The 21272-nt window shown below is 35.2% G+C and overlaps 1 protein-coding gene across 1 annotated transcript; it reads left to right on the top strand.

Annotated features, from left to right (window-relative positions):
- The first annotated feature begins 8831 nt into the window (after positions 1 to 8831).
- LOC149404924 (S-norcoclaurine synthase 1-like) lies at positions 8832 to 17551 on the top strand. Its single transcript, XM_089605026.1, has 4 exons — positions 8832 to 9293; positions 13752 to 13999; positions 15159 to 15483; positions 17021 to 17551. Exons 1-4 carry the CDS (start codon positions 9024 to 9026, stop codon positions 17276 to 17278), a joined length of 1101 nt encoding a protein of 366 aa, XP_089461152.1. The 5' UTR covers positions 8832 to 9023; the 3' UTR covers positions 17279 to 17551.
- Positions 17552 to 21272: the final 3721 nt, after the last annotated feature.

Genomic DNA, 21272 nt, shown 5'->3' with positions numbered 1-21272 from the left:
GTGATTATTATTTGAAGGGAAAATTATTAAATAATTAATAATATATTTCTATCTCTCTCTCTCTCTTTCCTTTTTTTTTCTTCTTTTCTTCTCTGCATTTTTTTTTCTTTTCTTCAATAATAATGAACAAAACTCACCAGCGTTTAATGCAGAGAAGAAAAGAACAGCTTGCGAATTGAAGAATACTCACCGAGAACATGACTAACATTCCTTGAAGGTCACCGAACTCAAGCTCTTCCTCTTCCAGGGCCGACCCAAAGCCAAAGCACGAACTCGAACCAGCCCCGTAGCTCTTCATTGTCCGTGACGAGACTCGTATCGGAATGCCCAGAACCGAAAACGTTGGCGTCGACGATCCCATTGACGAGGTGGTTCGTGAAGGTGGGTCTTCGGCCGATGAAGCCGACCACCACGACGCCATTGGAGGGCAAATAAGGTTGTGGGTCTGAAGAGCTTGAGGGGACGTGGTGGGAGCTGGAGGTTGAAGACGAAGATTACCCTGATAACCACGAAATCAAGCAATCAGAACCAAAATCCCTAAATCAATTTTTGAAAACCGAAACCCTAGAGGATGCAATTCCATTCATTCAGCTCATAAACCACCACCATGAAGAATTGGAGGAAGAGAACGAAGGTACATGGCTTACCGGCGAAGTTTTCCGGCGAGAATCTCTTTCTTTCGGCTGACCCACGACGCGCGCAACCACAGAGAGCGCGAGTCATCAACTCCTCGTCGGTCTCTTCTTCTTTGTCCCTCTCTCTCTCTCTCTCTCTCTCTCTCTCTCTCTCTCTCTCTCCGTTGCTCACTTCTCAGCGTGTCTCTTCTCCTTGTTGGACACTGTCGAACACCCGCGAAGAACCTCCGGCGAAGCTCTTCTTCCTCGCGTGCGGCTCCAACGAGACCACAAGGGTGAGCTTTCACACCTTTGCTCTGTTTCTTATCAATCTCTTTTTTTCATGATCTCTCACTCACGTTTCTCTCATTCTCTCTTCTTTTCTTTTTCTCGGTCTTTCTCTCTTTCCTTCTCTTTTGTTTTCTCGATCGATTTCCTCAAGAGCTCGGGCTGTTTTAAATCACAGTTGATATCCACTGCTGAGGTGTAAGTCTGTGTCGAAGAAGTGGCGATCGCTGATCGAAGACCGCCGGTTCGTCGAGAAGCAGATGAGCCGAGCTGAACCTGGTTTGATCTCGACCCGATCTCCGACGACGCAAAGCTCGTCTGCGAGCATCGGGTCATGGCCGGCGATTTCGTCCTCGAGCAAGGGTTCCAAGTCCTCATGATCGAGAAAGACGAGCAATTGAGAAGAATTACGAATCGGAGCCAATTTGATATCAATTTGTGTAACTTGATAATAATAATAATAATAATAATAATAATAATAATAATAATAATAATAATAATAATAATAACTGAAAGTAACTTGATAATTATACATGTTTTAAATCACATTTGATATTCACGTCACCAAATTTTTAACAGTGTTAGAATAAATTTGACGGAAGGGGCAACGTCGCAGCAAAACAATAGTTCAAGATAGTTTTGGTGGAAATTTCGAGTTCAGGGGGCAGTTCGTTACCGACCCTTGAATTCAGGGGGTATTCTTGTAATTTATCCTAATGTCAATTGGTAGAGATTTAAACAAAACAAAAAAAAAATCATTATATACATAAGACGTGTACACATTTGGATCACGAGATAACACGTTATATTATGTAAATTTAAAAAAATAGCATAGATTGATTACCATTACCTTGAAATATATTATTTTATCGATTTTTTGATATGATAACATTTGTGAGGAATTATATTTATACAATATAATACAAGTCATTATCTCACGATCTCATACAATGTTTGATTACATGATTCATACAGTATTACTATTTTTTTTTTATATTTCAACCCCCACTCGTCACTAGGCTAGAAACCACTACTTTTTATCGAATCAAGTCATACTGGTCAAATTTTGAAAAAAAAAAATAGTTTCGTGACCAGGATGTCCCGAAATCACCACGCTTCATGACCATGTTGTCTTTGTTGCGTGACGATGTGGTCACGAAATATACGGAAATCGTGAAGACAATAGTCATGAAATCCATAATTTATATGACAACTTGCTCACGAAACACCAAAATTTTGTGACCTTGTGGTCAAGAAACACTAAAATTTGGTGACCTTGTGGTCACTAAACGGAGCAGTTATCTAGAGCGAATTTGCCAAAAAAAAAAAAAAATTGACCATATTGTCACAAAATTGTTATATTTTTTTTAAGAATATGGTCTCTGTTTTGTGACTACAAAGTCACAAAATATCAAGATGTCGTGTCCATGTTGTCACGAAATCCATAAATTTCGTGACTTTACTTCACGAAATCCCAAAATTTTGTGACAACAAAGTCATAAAACAGAATATTTTCTTGAATACATTGTCACGTAATTTCGAATTTCTCGAGAATTTAGTCCATAATCTCATGGTTCTGAAAATTAGTGGTTTGGTGTCAACTTCTTAATACCTAACAACCAAAAAATGAAACACTATTTTTTTCAAACCTCTATATGATAACTCTAAATTTTGTTATCGTTACTCAATTTCATTAATGTGGGGGACTGTTGGAAATAAGGAAAATAAGGAGCATTTATTTTTTAGTAGGTTGATTTGTGGCAATCGGTTGAGTAGGGTCCACATAATGTTTATGAGATTTAAGAGCATATTCATAATCCTCGTAGCGAGAGGTATACAATCAAATATTTATTTTTCAAAATTGGAGCAAAGTTTAATGAGAAATTGATGCTCAAAGTGTGTTGAAAAATACCAATAATTAATTGTGAAGGAATAATGAAAGTATTGTGATTGAGTGTGTGTACATACAAGAGTCCCACATGGAAGAGATATGTGAACTTTGTGTGAGCTCATATAGTAAATTTGGTCAAAAGGGTTTGAGTTCACAAGGATTACCACTTATGTAAAGGGTCAAGGGCATAAGCAAGAGTAGCTTACATGTTTAAGCTTCATAAATATCATTAACTAGATGAGATTACAAAATTACCACTTTACCATTCTAATTATTATTTCATTCAACTCATTTGTTCTTAGTGAATATGTACAAGCGCATTCTTTAGTGAGTTGGAGCTACCAAGTCATAAGTGATTATATCTCATTTTAGGTTTCAGGTAAGCATGAATATATTCATACATATTGATCCTAAGAGTGTAAGAGTTAAATGATTTTAGTTCATACTCATAGAAATGCACTCGTCTTATTCACTATCTCAATAAGATATTTAGAAGAATTATAAAGTGCCCAACTCTCTATCTCTCATAACCTGTCATCATGAGTTCTCCTAACAATCAATAATTTGATCACATGTCTTTTGATCCTTAGATTATAATATTACATTTTAAATAATTATTAGAAGAGTTTGTTATGCAAATCAGAATTTTACTATTATTTTGTTGTTAGTTATTTCAGGGCAAGACATTAAATCACAACACAAACTTTAGACAACAGATGAATTCTACATACATTTATCTAATAAGTCATTATAAAAGCTTATCTTGTAAAATTACTTATAACACTTAAGTAAATACATCACTCTATAACTACGTGTGGGCACTAAAGCTAACAGCTAGTCTTTCCTCTATCAGGACATCCACGTCGGATGAAAGATCTCTCGAGGACGCCTTTGCAAAAGTATTTGGATTTGAAGTATCCGCTTTAGAAGGACGATAAGGTGGCTTATCATTGTCTTCGTCACCGAAGGTTTGAGCTTCATAGTGATGGCTATGAGCTCAATCTCGTCATCTATATCTCCAGGCTCTACTACGTTATAACCCTCAACAGGCTTTGGCTAGAGCGCATTTTTTGTCTGTGTTTGTAACAAGTTGTAAAACTTATCACTCTCCGACGGATGAGGTTTGAGCATGACCAACACACCAAACTAAAACATGACAAAATTGAAATTATATGATAACTCATTCATTAACAACTAAGTAAACACACTACAACAAATTAACATATTGGGTGCGGAAGGGTATTAGGTGCGACATGTCGCACCTAAGCTAATATTAGCTGCGACATGTCGCACCGGATACTCCACCAGGTGACTAAAAATTTCGTAATTTTTAGTGGTGTCGCACCGGATATGTTTTTGTCGCACCTAATACTTTTCGGTACGACGAAAAGTACGACTTCGTCGCACCTAATACTAATGGGTGCGACGGTTGTCGCACCCAATAGTTTTAAAGTTTAAAGTTGTTAGCCATATTCCCCCGAAATTTTTTGAGTTTTGGATTTCATATCCGGTGCGACACTGGGTGCGACATGTCGCACCTAATATGCGTATTAGGTGCGACAATATCGCACCCAATAGTTTTAGGGTATTATAAATACCCGAGACTCCTTCTTCCTTACCCGAGTTTTCAAATCTATCTCTCTCAATCTCACACTCTCTCTCTCTCTCCGACCAGCCTCCACTCGGCCATGAATCTCCGACGACTTGCGTCCCCTCCGCCGTGAATCTCGCCGTCCTCCAAGGTACGCCTCTCTCTCTCTCTCTCTCTCTCTCTCTCTCTCTCTCTGTCTCACCCTCTCTCTCTCTCTCAATCTCATTATGTCCTCTCTCCGACCAGGCCCGTTCCGCCGTCCACAACCATCTCCGCCCCGCCGCCCGTGACCAGCACCCATCCCTCCTCTTCGCCATCTCCTCGGCCCTCCCGCTGCTGACTAGCCTCCACTCGGCCTATCACTCTCTCTTTCTCTCTGACCAGCCTCCACTCAGCTTATCTCCGGCGACTTGCGTCCTCTCCGCCGTGAATCTCGCCGTCCTCCAAGGTACGCCTCTCTCTCTCTCTCTCTCTCTCTCTCTCTCTCTCTCTCTCTCTCTCTCTCACCCTCTCTCTCTCAATCTCAATCTCAATCTCATTTTGTCTCTCTCCGACCAGGCCCGTCCCGCCGTCCGGGACCATCTCCGCCCCGCCGCCCGTGACCATCTCTGCTGAACCCGCTTCCGAGTCTCCTCCGACAGCCCCCTGCGAGGCACCACCACTTGTCCCCTGTTGAACTCCGAGCCCCCCAAATCCGACAGCCCCCTGCGAGGCACCACCGATCAAGTTGCAGCCAAAATCAGAGATTCCGAGCCTAGTATTTACTTTCTAATTTATGTAATGCACTTATATCTAATTATTTTGTATGAGAACTGAAGTGAGAAAGGTTTTGACATTTTGGTCTAGACTCTAAATTAATTTTTATAGCAGTACCATTCTTAGCATGTTTGTGACATTTGGTTTTGACTTGTGAGTATTCTTATTAATTTATTTCACGATGTATGTTGCCGCAGCTCGTCCCCGACTTGCCGCAGCCCGTCCCCGACCTCGCCGCAGCTTGGTCACTCGCAGCCCCGTGTCGTATCTCGTTGCCTCGTCGTCGCCTCGGAAAAGGTTAGTTATTTGTAATTAGTAATATTTTTAGATTATTTCATATAGATTAATTAGTAATATATATGAAAATATAACTTTGATTAGATGTTAACACGTTTAGTTAATTAATTAATTAATTAGTAACATGTTTAGTTAGATTAATTAGTAATATATATGTAAATAGTAACATGTTAGATTAGATGAAAATATAACTTTGATGAAAATAGTAACGTATAGTAATTGTCAAATTTCTTAATAATATGTAACATGTTAGATTAGATTAATTAAGAATTCTATTTTCAGAATATTATTTCTAATTAATTTAGAATTTTGTTAATTAATTTTTATTTAATTCTAAATGAATTTTAATTTTCTGATTTTGTAATTTTTTTAATTAAAAAAACATATTTGGTGCGACAATGTCGCACCGAATATATTGGCGGGAATGGTATTAGGTGCGACAATGTCGCACCCGATATGAATAACCCGCCAATTTTTATAAATTTGGCTGGAAAATATTTTGGGCATTAGGTGCGAGATTGTCGCACCTGAAAGTGTCGCACCTAAAGGTATAGTTATTAAGTGCGACATGTCGCACCTAATGCCTTTAGCGACGGGGTTTTAGGTGCGACAATTTCGCACCTAATGTCGCACCTTGAGGTATTTGGTGCGACATTCGTCGCACCGGATGACGTTTTTTGTCCTAGTGACAATGGATAAATACTTACACTCTTTTCCACGAGAATATTCTCAAAATCTATTCTTGCTTGACCAAGAATGCATACTTTGTATTCAATATCACAAAGGAGTAGAGAATGCTTTTCAAATCTCGGGTAAGCAACTCCATATACTTGACTACATATGCACCATTTAAGTGCTCCATCTTCAACTTGTTCCTCAATGAATACTCGTTTTGATCCTCCTACAACACTACAGCATCCACGCTAAACCAATGATCAACGCGTACTCAAATTGTACAAGTCTGTTTGCCTCGACCCCCAACCCAAAGTTCATTTTGCATTGGGTTGCCGGCTCAGTCTCAAGTATAAAAAGTGCAAGCATGTACAAGTACCAATGAGAACTCGAGCTCGAGACCCGTAAAAAACTGTTCGAACGGAGTCTCATCGAGATGTGGTGTGAATTTTGATTTAGTAAATATGTTTTTCACCCACTTCAAGGTGGTGCTCCTAACGTAAATAGAAAGTCTACATGAAATAGAACCTTTATGAAAGGCAAAAACATTAATTTCTTACATGTTGAATGTTTTTTTTTAGTAGGGGCACTATTGGTCAAGATTACATAGTATGTGACAATATTGGCCAAGATTACATAGTTTAGAATAAATCCTAGGGGGCATGCATTTCTGCATCCCATGGAGTTTGAACCCATGACCTCTCTTATAGGTGCCTTAATCACGCGGAAACTCCTATTTTCCAGACTAAATTCGAACGTTTTCTCGAGTATTTGTGATTTTTTGTGTGTTTTTGAGAGAATTATAGGTTTTAGAGGCCAATGAGATATAAAGGAGGTTATTAGAGCATCACGTGAAGTAACGGAGCAATTTTGAGAAGATTCGAAGACTGTTCGCCAAGTTAGAGCAAAGAAGAAATACAACGTCCTCTTGTGAACAATTCTGAGAGTTTGAAGTAACGATTTTGGATGATACAATTCCATAATTGGATAGAGCTCTCTCTTAGCTTTCCAACGCATATTTATTTGCAAGAATCGCACATCGTAGCTAGGAGTTATGGCCGTTACAAAAACGGTGCGCGCATGAAGAAAAAGTGCGCGGCGCGGCCCAAGGACCTCGTGCCGCGAGGTTCCGAAAATCACTGAAATCTATCTCTGAGCATGAGACGCGGAACGCGAAGTCCGCCGAGATGTCAACCTCGCGGCGCGACCCTCGTACCACGTGCCGCAAGGTCCATCGAGACAAAAAAAAAAGAGGAAACGCGAATTTGGAGTCGATCTGAGCCGTTGGATCACTTTTAATTACCCAGTCTGCTCCGAAAATTAAGAGAAACCCAAGGATTTTGACCTAGGCCTATAAATACACCTCTCAATATCTTGTTTAGGGATCTTAGCACTTTTTTTTATTGTTTTCACTTAGTGTTTGAGAGAGATAGAGGAAAGGGGGAGAGTCGTTCTTCATCGATTCGCGCCAATTATAGTTTTATTCTTCTCATTTACTCTTGAACTCCCGTATTTTAATTCACAATTGAATTTTTAATTATGGTTTCTTATTCCTATTTTCTCATTCTCTTTTTGTTTTCTCGCTACACTATGAACTAATTCCATTAAGGACTATGGCGTAGCGGGTTTAGGATTCGGTTATGGATATGATTTAATATATTGAAGTTCAATTTTCAATTCTCTTCTGCTTTGCGTAATTCAAATCCGTTTTAATGCTTGATCGAGATTAGCTACCTTGTTCATGATTTTGTACTTCAACTTGATGCTTGAGAAAGATTAGGTTGTTAGTGTTTTGGTTTGAATTACTATGATGCATGCCTAGGCTAGAGATAGTTAGGTTGCCATAGAATCGTGTGAATACTCTTGATATGAATGCATGCCATTGTTAGGGATTGAGATCGAGAGAAGATTTTCCTAATTTTGACATAGGTTGTTAGATGCTCGAGAGAGATTTAGCAATATTATTTTGTGAGTATGATTAACAAAGAGTAGTGAGTTGATTATTGATTATGCGTGAAATTCGTATCTCCAAACCAGTGAATAAACTCGTGAAACCTTGGTACTTAGTCTCTCTTTCTGCTTACAACTATTATTTGAGTGTTTGTTATTTATTTGCGTTAGAACATGTCAATAATTTGTGACATCTTTTCATCTACTCTTTAGTTCAATTCGTGCTAGTTGATTTGTTTGTTAATTAAGATTATTCCTCGTGGGATCAAGACTCGTACTTAATTCACTATATTACTTGAGCGCATCGTGCACTTGCGCGCGTAAAAATCGCAACAAGTTTACATAGTGCAGGATTATAAGATATATTAGCAGTACAAAGTGCAGGTGACACTATTGGTCAAGATTACATAGTTTAGAATGAATCCTTAGGGGCATGTATTTCTGCATTCCATGGGGTTCGAACTCATGACCTCTCCGTCGAGACATGTGTGAGATTACAACTAAACCAAGCTAGTTACCACTCCGTTGAATGTTATTTCTTGTAAATTGTGGTTAAGTGGAATATAATTAACGATATATTATTTATACAATATAAATAATAATTAAGGAAAAATGTCCTTTTTTTTAAGAGTAAGGGAGTTTGTTGACGTTTTATTTTGCCTAATTTCAAGGTCAAAAGATAGATATGTTATCTATATGCGTATTTAATCTATTTTTATAAACCAAGTTGTATTTGATCACCTAACGTGCTCAATTAATCAATAAATTATTAAAACTGGACAACCATTCTACACTGCATAATATATTTTTTTAAAAGATATCACAAATCAACTACTTCAGATTGAAGATATATTAAATAATGAACCAGTAATCAATACCAATTGAAATAACCCACAAGTTAGATAATCAATTACCCATCAAAATATTTGATCGGATCAATAACGGAGAGATCGGTCGTCAAGCCATGAAGAGTAATACTGATTATGGTGGTTCTCTGCCAGTGGAGAGCGTTCAAGATCTTGCCTCAAAAGACCTCAAAGAAATTCCACATCGCTATCTCCGGCAAGAAGCTGAACTCGGTGATGTTGTTTCCGGCGAAGAACGCAACTCGTTTCGGATCCCGGTAATCGATATGAGTAAACTGGTTGATGAAAATTATCAATGTTTATTTGGTGATGGCCATGATGAAATGGCAAGGCTTCACTATGCTTGTAAAGATTGGGGTTTCTTTCAGGTAATTTCAGCTTAACATACATACATATACATATATGTAACACAAACGTTTGATTGCATGCATAATTTTCTCAAGCAATAAAAGCTCTCATTTAAGCCCAAATCTTTTGCGTATATCTTCAACCATTTCGCAAATTTCATATCAAATGCTGCCCAGATTTGTGTTTGTCAAATAAGGTTTTGACCATGGTCTTTGATTGAACTGATGTTGTTGATTTCATAATTTTTTTGTAATTGTCATAAAAAAAAAATAGCAAACTTATAAATTGGGTAATTAGATTAGTAGCTCAATTGGCTACACTCTTTAAAAAAAAGAGCAGCTTAAGTTTCATTATATTAAAAAAATAATCCATCAAACCCGCAGTAAATCAATGAACAAAATAGTAAATTAAATTTACTTTTAGTAAATCAATTTACTGCGGACATGATGGGCAATTTTTTTTTTTTTTGGTACTAAAATGAAACTTTGACTAAAATCTTAAAAGAAGTTATGAGAATGACTAATTGCAACAAGTTTTTGCTTAGAGATCTATCGCCTAAGAAAAATTGAAATGTATTTTATTTTAAGTAGCTTGTTAATTTTAAAAAATAAGCTTATATAATTATTATCTAGCCCTTAAAACACTAAATTGAGGTTGAACAAATTTATATGGTTCAACTAGCACAATAGCCAAATAGCCCAACTTGATTTCAAGAAGTAGCTCAAGTTTGTTTTTATTAAGAAAGTAGCCCACCTCCATTAATATTACATCAGTTATCCAAAAATACCCCCAAATCATAATTTCACTCTTCTTCAGCCATGGCCGTTTCTCTCTCCTCCAAAGCATGCGCCCAAACCTTCCCTTTTTCTCTCTACAGTGAAGTCACACCTCTATGCGATTCCTCCGACGACCACCTCGCCGAAAACTCTTAAAAGAAATCCATAGTGTCCATTGTCACGCTCGTCTCCATCTACGCCATAAACAATTCTTCTTGTATACTTAGTTTAATTTATGAAACTTGTTTGCAAACTCATTACATGGTATATTCGAATTGTTCTGCCTAGGATTTTTGTTATGATTGCCGTAGAAAATTCTGAAATTTTTTCTGTTTTTTTTAGTTAATTAATTTATAGAAGAGTAAATTCAATTTATTGTCCGTATTTTTTATTTTTGGAATCGGTGATGGTGATATTTACATAGTTAAAATTGATAATATTCATTTGCAGGTTCATTATATAATCAATTCGAATAGTTATGCCTAGGGTTTTTGTTATAATTCTCGTAGATAACTCTGAAAATATTTCTTTTTTATAGTTAATTAATTTACTAGAATAGCAAATTCAATTTATTGTTCGTATTTTTGTTGTTTGGAATCGGCAGAGTCTGTTTGAAATCGGTGATGGTGAAGACTCTGAACGGCAGTATATTAGCTTAATTGGATAAAAAAAATTAAAATTTAATTAATTGGAAGAGTAAAATTAAATTAAATATATATTAAATCAAATTAACTTTTCAATAAATTAAATTAACTGGAGGAGTAAATTAAATTAACTCTTTTTCCAATGGGTATAATTGTACCTGCAAAAATATGTTAGCAATTTCTTTAATAAAATGAAACTCTGGTCATATCCCTGAAAAGACCTAAAATGAGATAGAATATTGACTAGTTACAACAAATAATTTCAAAACTATGAACAAGAATTTAGTTCTTTGATCACATAAATATTTATAAATATATATTTATATTTATTAACTTAATGACTATTAATATATTAGAAATTCAATGGTTTCAATATCATTCTACTCATAAGATTAATTTAAAAACCAATATCTACTCGCATACCATTTTATATGCTGATACATTAAAAATTAATATATATATATATATATATATATATATATATATATAAATTAATTGTTAACATCTAGTCTCTTTAAATGAGTGAGATTAAAATATTAGTCAAACAAATTTATTTAAGCAAATAGTCAACACTAATCAGATTTCCTAAATAGCACTTTTCCCCAAATTAATCTCTCTCTCTCTCTCTCTCTCTCTCTCTCTAGAATGATCTCAAGAAAAACCACCTTAACCATGAACAAAATCGACGAGAAAGTCCTGCTTCGCGGAAAAAGACAACAATCTTGCTTCCATCGGCAACATGGAAGCCGGATTCTCCTGCGGCCATGGCCACTGTGCCGTTTGCTCTCTGCAATGGAGGAACAGCCTTAGAAACTTCCAAACGCCATCATTCGGCTTGCCATCGCCGACGTAATCTCCATCGTCATTCGGCCTTTCCGTTTAAAGTGAAGACAATAGATCGGAGTAGATCGAAATGTAATCTATCTTCAATGAAAGGTTGAGAAAGAATCGAAAACAGAAAAAATCTTCGTCGCCGAACAAGAACCGCTCCTCTGATCGAAATCGTGCTTTTTCGTGAGGTGACACACGAGTATAGGAAAAGACAATCACCGCGGCGGCACCGAAGTAGCCTGAAAAACGAGCAGTTTCATCAGTGTGATTCTTCTTCTCCGGCGAGAAACAGTTAATGTAATTGACTGTCACGGTTAATGTGATTAACTGTCATAGTTAATCTGCTGCTCGATCCGCCCAGAGAGTCTATCTGAGTCAACTTCTCTGACTCGCTCGCTTCTGTAAGTCCAGTTATGTGTATTAATGGTGACATCTAATTCGATTAACTATGAAGGTTACTCTGATTAACTGTGATGATCCTCATCTGAAAACGAGGTAGAGCAACGACAAGTCCCAACGGTTACACCGATCCGGCCGCTCGAACCTTGATGCAAGGTCTTCACGTATTAGCTGTGATAGTTAATCCGATTAAGTGTGAAAGTTAATCTGATTAATTATGACGATCCCCTTTCGGAAACAATCTCGACCGGCATGCCAAGCGCCGATCAGATGCTGCAGCATCTGAATCGAAGGCCTCTTGGTCGGAATGAGACGATCACCAATCTAAAACTAATACACCACTATGTCTTCGCAATTGGGATGGAAAAAGCCATTGGAGGTCTTCTGTTTGAGCTTTTACTATGGCTCCTTAAGTCGACAGAGAATCTCGAGCATTTTTCGGTGTCTTCGTCGTCCTCGAATTCGTCTTCCTTTACGACGACGACGAAAAGAGTGTCGGAATCGAGATTGATCAATCTCGACCGGCATGCCAAGCGCCGATCAGATGCTGCAGCATCTGAATCGAAGGCCTCTTGGTCGGAATGAGACGATCGCCAATCTAAAACTAATACACCACTATGTCTTCGCAATTGGGATGGAAAAAGCCATTGGAGGTCTTCTGTTTGAGCTTTTACTACGGCTCCTTAAGCCGACAGAGAATCTCGAGCATTTTTCGGTGTCTTCGTCGTCCTCGAATTTGTCTTCCTTTACGACGACGACGACGAGAGTGTCGGAATCGAGATTGATCAATCTCCATGCTGATCTCGAACCATGGCATGGGTGAGGAAGGGTAAAATTGGAATATTCTAATGTTAGATTTAGGTTTGAGCTATTTACCTAAATAAATTAATAGTTGAGTTATTATTTAAAAAAAAAAAATTGGTTGTTCGGGCCATTTCTTTACACTAAATTCGTGAAAAATAAAAAATTAATGCTTGCAGATCATACATCCAACCTAAAAAGGGTCATAAATAAAAAAAAAATTAACTCTAATAATTTGATATTTAAATTGCAAAGATAAAATTATTCAGGATTCAAACCCAAAGTTAAAAATAATAATATTAGAAATTTTAGGAAAAATTGTCAATAATTGTTAAAATGTCATAAGATTACATTTCAAAACCGATTGAGAAATGAGATGAATAGCTCATGAATTTTATAAGCAGTAGTTAGTTCTCATTCACTTTCAACGTGGACTTCATAAATAAAGGAGTTAAGCATATTTTAAACTCTCTACCTAAAAATTATAGTCGAATTAACTATCTAAAAATTAAAAATTAAATCAAACTAGAGCGAGACATGTGCGCTATGCAAAGGAGACACATGAACGAATGTACTATTTCTTAAATATTATAATAATAAAATATATTTAATTTTAATCGAAGGTAGTCGCTTTGCTATTTCATTGGCTTTCTTCTTCTTAATATGCCACCACAACATCACAGCTTTCTGCGTTCATTCAGCGCTTGACCTGAAATCCTAACTTTGACTCGATGTGTGTTGTACTTTGTAAGATATGATATCATGTGAAATATTTATATATATATATATATATGGTATTTCATCTTAAAATTAATTACAATAACATAAGTAACCTATGACCTTTTTAAATATTTGTTAGCTCTCGTTAACTTTTAATAGGATTCCTAACCAACTAAATGAGTACAGTCATGCATGTACAAATTCAAGAATGTTATCTAAGGAACATGCGTGTGTATGCGCATTATTGGTTTCCACGTAAACACGAGTGAATAGAGATGTTTAAAATCTTCGATGGTGGAATAAACAGGTGATCAATCATGGAGTCCCTAAGGAAGTGATTGAAAGAATGACAAACAGCGCAGAAGAGTTTTTTAAGCTGTCACAAGAAGAAAAGAAGGCATATTCTCAGCTCCCAAACAACGTCCAAGGCTATGGACAAGTCTTTGTTTTGTCGGAAGATCAAAAACTTGACTGGGGAGACATGTTTTACATCATTACCCGTCCAATCCATCAAAGAAATACTAGATTCTGGCCAACTTATCCCACTTGTTTCAGGTACATAATTAACACGCACGATATCATTTTTTGCAAATCTTTCTCGTACATAGACTGGTTGGTACGACCCAAGCTTTGTTTGTTTAGTAAGAGGGGGAGAAGTAAAATTGAGGAAAACATATAGTTGATTTGATTGAGAAATTTAAAATAAAAATGTGACTTTTAAGTCATTAAATTAGATTTTTTTTTATCCAAAATAGCTAGTCAAAAATCGAAAATAAGACTCACTTAATCAAAATATCCTTAACGACTACGAAAAAAAAAAAAAAAAGTAGGAAGCAATTTTTCTTTTTCGCTTTCGGCCAAGGCCGTATGTGACCGGACATAGTCATTAAAGATTTTTGTTTTAATGAATCATATTTTTCAATATTTTTACACTATTGAGTAAAAAATAAAAAAAAATCAATTTTAAGAATGACGAGAGTCGTATTTTTTCAAATTTCTTATTTGATATCTTTGCACCCACAAAAACAATCCCTTTTCACTCTAGGGAGGGATAAAAAAAACAAACTAGATTAAATTAAAATTATAACCTTTATCTATGGAGTTCTAATATAAATATAAGGGTGATTTAATAATTTAGTTATAGCAAAACTAATTAATCAATTCTAGTTTCCATTTATACGGACCGAAAAATGAATGACTTTTAATGTTTTATGAGCATTTTACATCATTGACTATAATTTTTTTTTTAAATCTACTTAATTATTTTCATTTCTCTTTCATCTCACTCAATCCGTCCACTCTTATTCTGTACAATCATCTTATGACGTCATAAAACATTGAGTTGACCCTACTCTGAAACAAGGAAGCCAAAATTAAAACATACAAGTTTGATCCTAATCGACATGTAAGTTGAAAATCAAGACAAAAATGAAAAATTCCAAGCACGAAATGTCAATTAAAGATGTACAACTCAAATGTCGATTATGTTATTTTCATCGAATTCACAAAAAATTATTGATAAGTTCCGTAAATTTCTTGTTAAAAAAATGTCAATTTCGATTCATATGTAGATGAAATGCGAAAATTTGACCTCAAATACATAACTTAATAACTAATTATCTTTATTCAAAACAATATATGATTGGTAAATTATTTTCCAAAAGTTATAATTTCACTAGACTACCCTTAATTTGTTTTGTCTTGCGTTGGTAAGAGAAAGCATGGAGACATACTCATCGAAATTGAACGAAGTCGGGGCAGTGCTAATCAACCTCATGTCTCAAAACTTGAGGATCAACTCGGAGGCTCTCCCCAAGTTGTTTGAGGGCGGAAGACAAGGCGTTAAGATGAATTTCTACCCTCCCTGCAAGGAACCCCATAAGGTGTTAGGGATAAGCCCACATTCCGACGCCACTGGGATAACGCTGCTTCTACAAGCCAATGATGTTGAAGGTCTACAAATCAAGAGAAATAGTATATGGGTACCCGTGAATCCCATCCCCGGTGCACTTATCGTGAACATCGGTGACATTATCGAGGTAAAATTAAATAAGATTTTGAAATAATACAATATTTAGTTATTCGACAAAACATAGTATATACACCATATATGCCAATTAAATGATCAACTCAGACCCAACGCCAACTTGGTGTAAAATTTCGTGTTTTTTTATCGTGCAATAATCTCCAGCGCACACCAATTTTAACACCGGATTGGTGTAAATTTTAGCATGGTGAAAAATATCCCACTAGCTTCTAGTTTTGAAATTAGTTTAAAAAATTGGACCGAACCGATTACGATAACTGGTACCCGTTTTAAACTTGGATCGGTGGTTTAAAAAAATTTGGTGCGATCGGATTTACTATTTTTGGTTTTTTTTTTCTTGCACACTCCTAATATGGCGCATGCGTCTTTTATTAGTTTGAGTTACTTTTCTAATTAATGTAGTTGGTTGGGCTAAAATTTAACGTAGTGAGTATCTAAAATAGCCCACGCGTTTAGCTGTGTCTTAGTAGCGAGTTGACATGCAAATTAAATTAATAATAAAAAAATCAATACAAAATTAATATTTAATATGATAAAAGATAAATGTTTTGTGTTAAAAATTAAAAAGTAAAATATTAGGTTAGAGATAAAAGTATAATTCTTAGGTTTTTTTACTAAGAATAATAAAAGTATAATTCTTATTAGCTCTAAACAATTGGATCTATTCCTATAACTTTTAGATCGTAAAATGTCTCAATATAGACCTCAATAAAATGTCTCGTTTACAATTGTCAAATCTTTTTTTTTTTTTTGGTGGTACGATTTAAAAGGAAGATTTCATAAAGTATAGTTCATAAGTCATGAAATATCAAGAACGGATGCAAAATATCTAAGAATTGTCTTTTGACAAAAAAAAAAAAAAACAGACAAAATGCCCTTTAAGCCCACTTACCCTCATTCTCTCTAACTTTTCCTGATTTCCTCTATTCACTCTCTCTAACTCTCAAACACACCTCAAATCCTCTCTACATCGGTGGATTTCGTTTATTTTCGCTGAATAATGGGTAAGTTCACTTATTTAGTCATCTTAAATCAATCTAGTGATTTATTTTTTTTTATAACAACTCGGGATGTTAGATCTGGCGTAGGAAGATAAAAAAAAAAAAAAAAAAATTCACATATGTTTCGATAGAATATGATGAAATTCAACGTTTTTCACGATGAAAATGTTCACTTAAGATAATTCATGATAGAATGCGACAAGTTACGATAGAATACGATGGTTACGATGGTGAAGATGATTTATGATATGATATGATAAGATACGATAGTTACAGTAGGATATGATGGTTTACGATAGGAGAGTAAAAATGAGAGGGAAAAAGAAAAAAAATCTGTGTAATGCTTTGAAGGGTATTTTGTCTATTTTTCGAAGAAAAAAGTCAATTTCTGGATATTTTGAAAGTAAGAGGATTATCCTTGATATTTTGCTACTTATGAGGTACAATTTATGAAATTTCTCTTTTAAAAAAGCCGAGAAGCTATTAGATTTATGTGAGATGTTGAGAACTAAAGCAAAACTGTGGCAGATTATGAGCAACGGAGAGTACAAGAGCATAGAGCACAGAGTGATTGTAAACCCAGAAAAGCATAGACTTTCAATCGCCACGTTTCACAATCCGAACCCCGAAGCCATCATTGGTCCTATTCCTAAATCAGATCTTCTGAACGAATTTAGTGACGAGGTCAAGTACATAACTATTAGGTACGAAGACTTTTTGAGGCTTGTTTTTAGCTGCAAGCTTGACTACAAAAGCGTAGTAGATCAGATGAAGGTGAAAGAGTGAGCGAGCGAGTGACTCAACTTTGCTCAGTAATATAGCATTGATCAATTCACCATTGGAAGACAAAACTTCATGAGTGATATATTATTCGAATTTGCCATGTTATATATATGTAACGTAACCTCTCTTTTGTTTTGTTTTTTTTTTTTTTGTTGAATTAAAAAAACTATTGTGTTTCAATACATTTGTTAAGGCTTTATCACAAATAACTATTTGAAAATTTTATTTTGTTGAATACTATATTTTCAAAAATTATTTTAAAGACATTTATTGTCGGTGGGGATCGAACTCGCGACTTATTTTTAAAAATTTTCATAATGTTGTGGATATTTAAATTAAATTGTAAACTACTAAGAAAAAGTTAAATGAAATTGTAAAGAGTAAAAAAAAAATAAGTCAAATTAAATTGTAAATAACAAGAAAAATAAAACTAAAAAATTAGATATTTTTCAAGAAACAAGATATTCTAAAAAAAAAAAGTTTTAAAATAGTGTACGTTTGGAAATTTCCACAATAATTTTAAGAATGTATATTATTATTTAAACTAGTTGAAAAAACCAAATGACTACCCTCTATTATTATTTATAGCGCAGCTATTCAAGAATTAAGAATATATCCAACATATGTCTAACTCTTTCATAACATAGCACATGTGTCTTGTCTAGTGTGAACTACTTTCTTAATTATTAGGTTAAAATTTTAACCAAACTGGTCTAAATATATATTTTCGTTCATTTAATGTTGCTTACATGAAAATATGAAAATTAAATACTAAATGAAGAAATTACCTCAACCTTTCATCTTTAATCCCAAGAATTCCATTACTATCAGTTTAATTTTCATGGCTACCAGTTTTTCATTTTTGTGTATATTTTTTTTACATATTTTACGAGTTGGTAAATTTTATTTCATCTAAGTTAACAAAAAAAAAATTATAAAAAAATAAATAAATAAATCACTTCCCTTTGTTTTATCATGTATATTTATTATGTATACGTTGCCTCAGATACCTTCCTCGCCACTGGCCCACGATTATGTTCATGAGCTTATGAGCTTGATCCAGCTCGTCAATGATTTTTAGGTTGAGAAACATCAAGGAAAATATTGTCTGATTTTAAACGTACGTAAGTAGCATTTTAACAATTCAAAAATGAACTCCCATATTAAGAATTCATATCTTTAAAATTGAATGATTTATCAGTTTCCCATGCTCATTAGTATACTTCACCGTCGAGAAACGAAAGAAGACTTCCATCTCCAAGTTTAACTCAGACGTAGCTCGCTTATTTTTGGGTGTGAAGCAGTTTCAAACCAAAAAACCCAACAAGCATTAGCTCTCCCTGAACTGAATTCTTTCTGGTTAAAGAATCTCTTTCTAGTTGCTCGGGAACAATTAGGAGATTCTCTAGAAGAAATACGGGGTTTTGCTTCTGGGGGCAACATGCTAGGGGGTGGCGGTCCCACTTATGGGGTCAAATCAATACGTTCTAAGAATAAATATTTGAATATCAATCTCATCGATATGATCGATTTCATAAGTATCATACCAAATCCCATCAATCGAATCGCTTTTTCCAGAAATACGAGACATCTAAGTCATACAAGTAAAGAGACCTATTCATTGATAAGAAAAAGAAAAAAGGTGAACGGTGATTGGATTGATGATAAAATAGAATCCTGGGTCTCGAACAGTGATTCAATTGATGATAAAGACAAAGAATTCTTGGTTCAGTTCTCCGCCTTAACGACAGAAAAAAGGATTGATCAAATTCTATTGAGTTTGACTCATAATGATCATTTAGCAAAGAATGACTCTGGTTATCAAATGATTGAACAACCGGGAGCAATTTACTTACGATACTTAGTTGACATTCATAAAAAGTATCTAATGAATTATGAGTTCAATACATCCTGTTTAGCAGAAAGACAGATATTCCTTGCTCATTATCAGAAAATCACTTATTCACAAATCTCCTGTGGGGCTAATAGTTTTCATTTCCCATCTCATGGAAAACCTTTTTCGCTCCGCTTAGCCTTCTCTAGGGGTATTTTAGTGATAGGTTCTATAGGAACTGGACGATCCTATTTGGTCAAATACTTAGCGACAAACTCCTATGTTCCTTTCATTACTGTATTTCTGAACAAGTTCCTGGATAACAAGCCTAAGGGCTTTCTTATTGATGATAGTGACGATATTGATGATAGTGATGATATCGACCGGGACCTTGATACGAAGCTGAAGCTTCTAACTATGATGAATGCGCTAACTATGGATATGATGCCGGAAATAGACCGTTTTTATATCACCCTTCAATTCGAATTAGCAAAAGCAGTGTCTCCTTGCATAATATGGATTCCAAACATTCATGATCTGGATGTGAATGAGTCGAATTATTTATCCCTCGGTCTATTACCGAACTATCTCTCCAGGGATTGTGAAAGATGTTCCAATAGAAATATTCTTGTTATTGCTTCGACTCATATTCCCCAAAAACTGGATCCCGCTCTAATAGCTCCGAATAAATTAAATACATGCATTAAGCTACGAAGGCTTCTTATTCCACAACAACGAAAGCACTTTTTCACTCTTTCATATACTAGGGGATTTCGCTTGGAAAAGAAAATGTTCCTTACTAATGGATTCGAGGCCATAACCATGGGTTCCAATGTACGAGATCTTGCATCACTTACCGATGAGGCCCTATCGATTAGTATTACACAGAAGAAATCAATTATAGACACTAATCTAATTAGATCTGCTCTTCATAGACAAACTTGGGATTTGCGATCCCAGGTAAGATCGGTTCAGGATCATGTGATCCTGTTCTATCAGATAGGAAGGGCTGTTGCACAAAATGTACTTCTAAAATAAAGAAGTGTTTGACCTGAATTAGAAAAAATTCTAATTTTTATCAAAAACCTTATTTTTTTGTTGGCTTATTGAGAATCATTAACCAATAGATTGATAGAGAATATCTTTGACATTCAACGATACCAATAAAAAATAGATTTTTAATGGCAGTTCCGAAAAAACGGACTTCGATCTCAAAAAAACGTATTCGTAAAAATTTTTGGAAAAATAAAGGATATTGGGCAGCATTCAAAGCTTTTTCATTAGGTAAATCTATTTCTACAAGGAATTTCAAAAGTTTTTTTTATGCAACAAAAAAATCATAAAAGATTCTAAGGGTTTTTTCAGTCCAACTCAACAGAGAGCATTTTCTTTTCCTTCCAAGTTTTCTAATAAAATTGACCAATGGTATTCATATCTTGGTCATCTAATCATGGTCATCTAATCAGTAATATTCCTTTGTTTCACGAATTGTGATAATTTTGATCTAGGGATTATTCATATTCTATGACTTGTATGATGATTTTGGACCAAAATCAAATAAGTTCAATTTAATCCTAAACTATGACTATCTATTTTCTTTAAGTACAAAAATACCCTCAATTTTATTAACATTTTCGTTTGACTTTTACTTATATTTAATAAATTTTGTTCTTGGGATTAGTTTATTATTGTATTATGTTTTCCCTCTCTCAGCCTTATGTCATACGTTCCCTCTTTCTCTCTCTAGTACTACTCTGTCTCTCTCTCTCTCGTCTTCAAGCTTCAACCCGTCTCTCTCTCTCTCTATCTCTCTCTCTCTCTCTCTCTCTCTCTCTCTCTCTCTCTCTCTCTCTCTCTCTCTCTCGTCAACCTTCAACTCCTATCTCTCTCTCTCTCTGGTCTTCAACTCGTTTTTCAGTGGTTTCAACTCAAGGAAAGAAGGTTTGCTCTTTTTTTTTCTTCATTTTCGTTCACTTTTAGTATGTTATAGTTTGTCATTTTCACTTTAGGGTTTAGAGATTTTCATGAAAAAAGTTTCTCGTTGAATTCATGTGGTCTTTGAAGTTAAAAAAACAAGGAAAAAAACGATTCTCGGAAGCATGGAAAATCTGAAAAAAAAATTCTGAAAATTTCTGGGAATCGTTGAAGATTTATTGACATTGT

This window comes from Urtica dioica, chromosome 2 (assembly GCF_054948205.1).
Source record: "Urtica dioica subsp. dioica isolate 48M chromosome 2, U.dioica_male_clone48M_v1_H2, whole genome shotgun sequence".
In the NCBI taxonomy this organism is placed as follows: Eukaryota; Viridiplantae; Streptophyta; class Magnoliopsida; order Rosales; family Urticaceae; genus Urtica; species Urtica dioica.
Note: the sequence above shows the minus strand (reverse complement) of the source record. Positions and strands in the feature narration are given on the sequence as shown.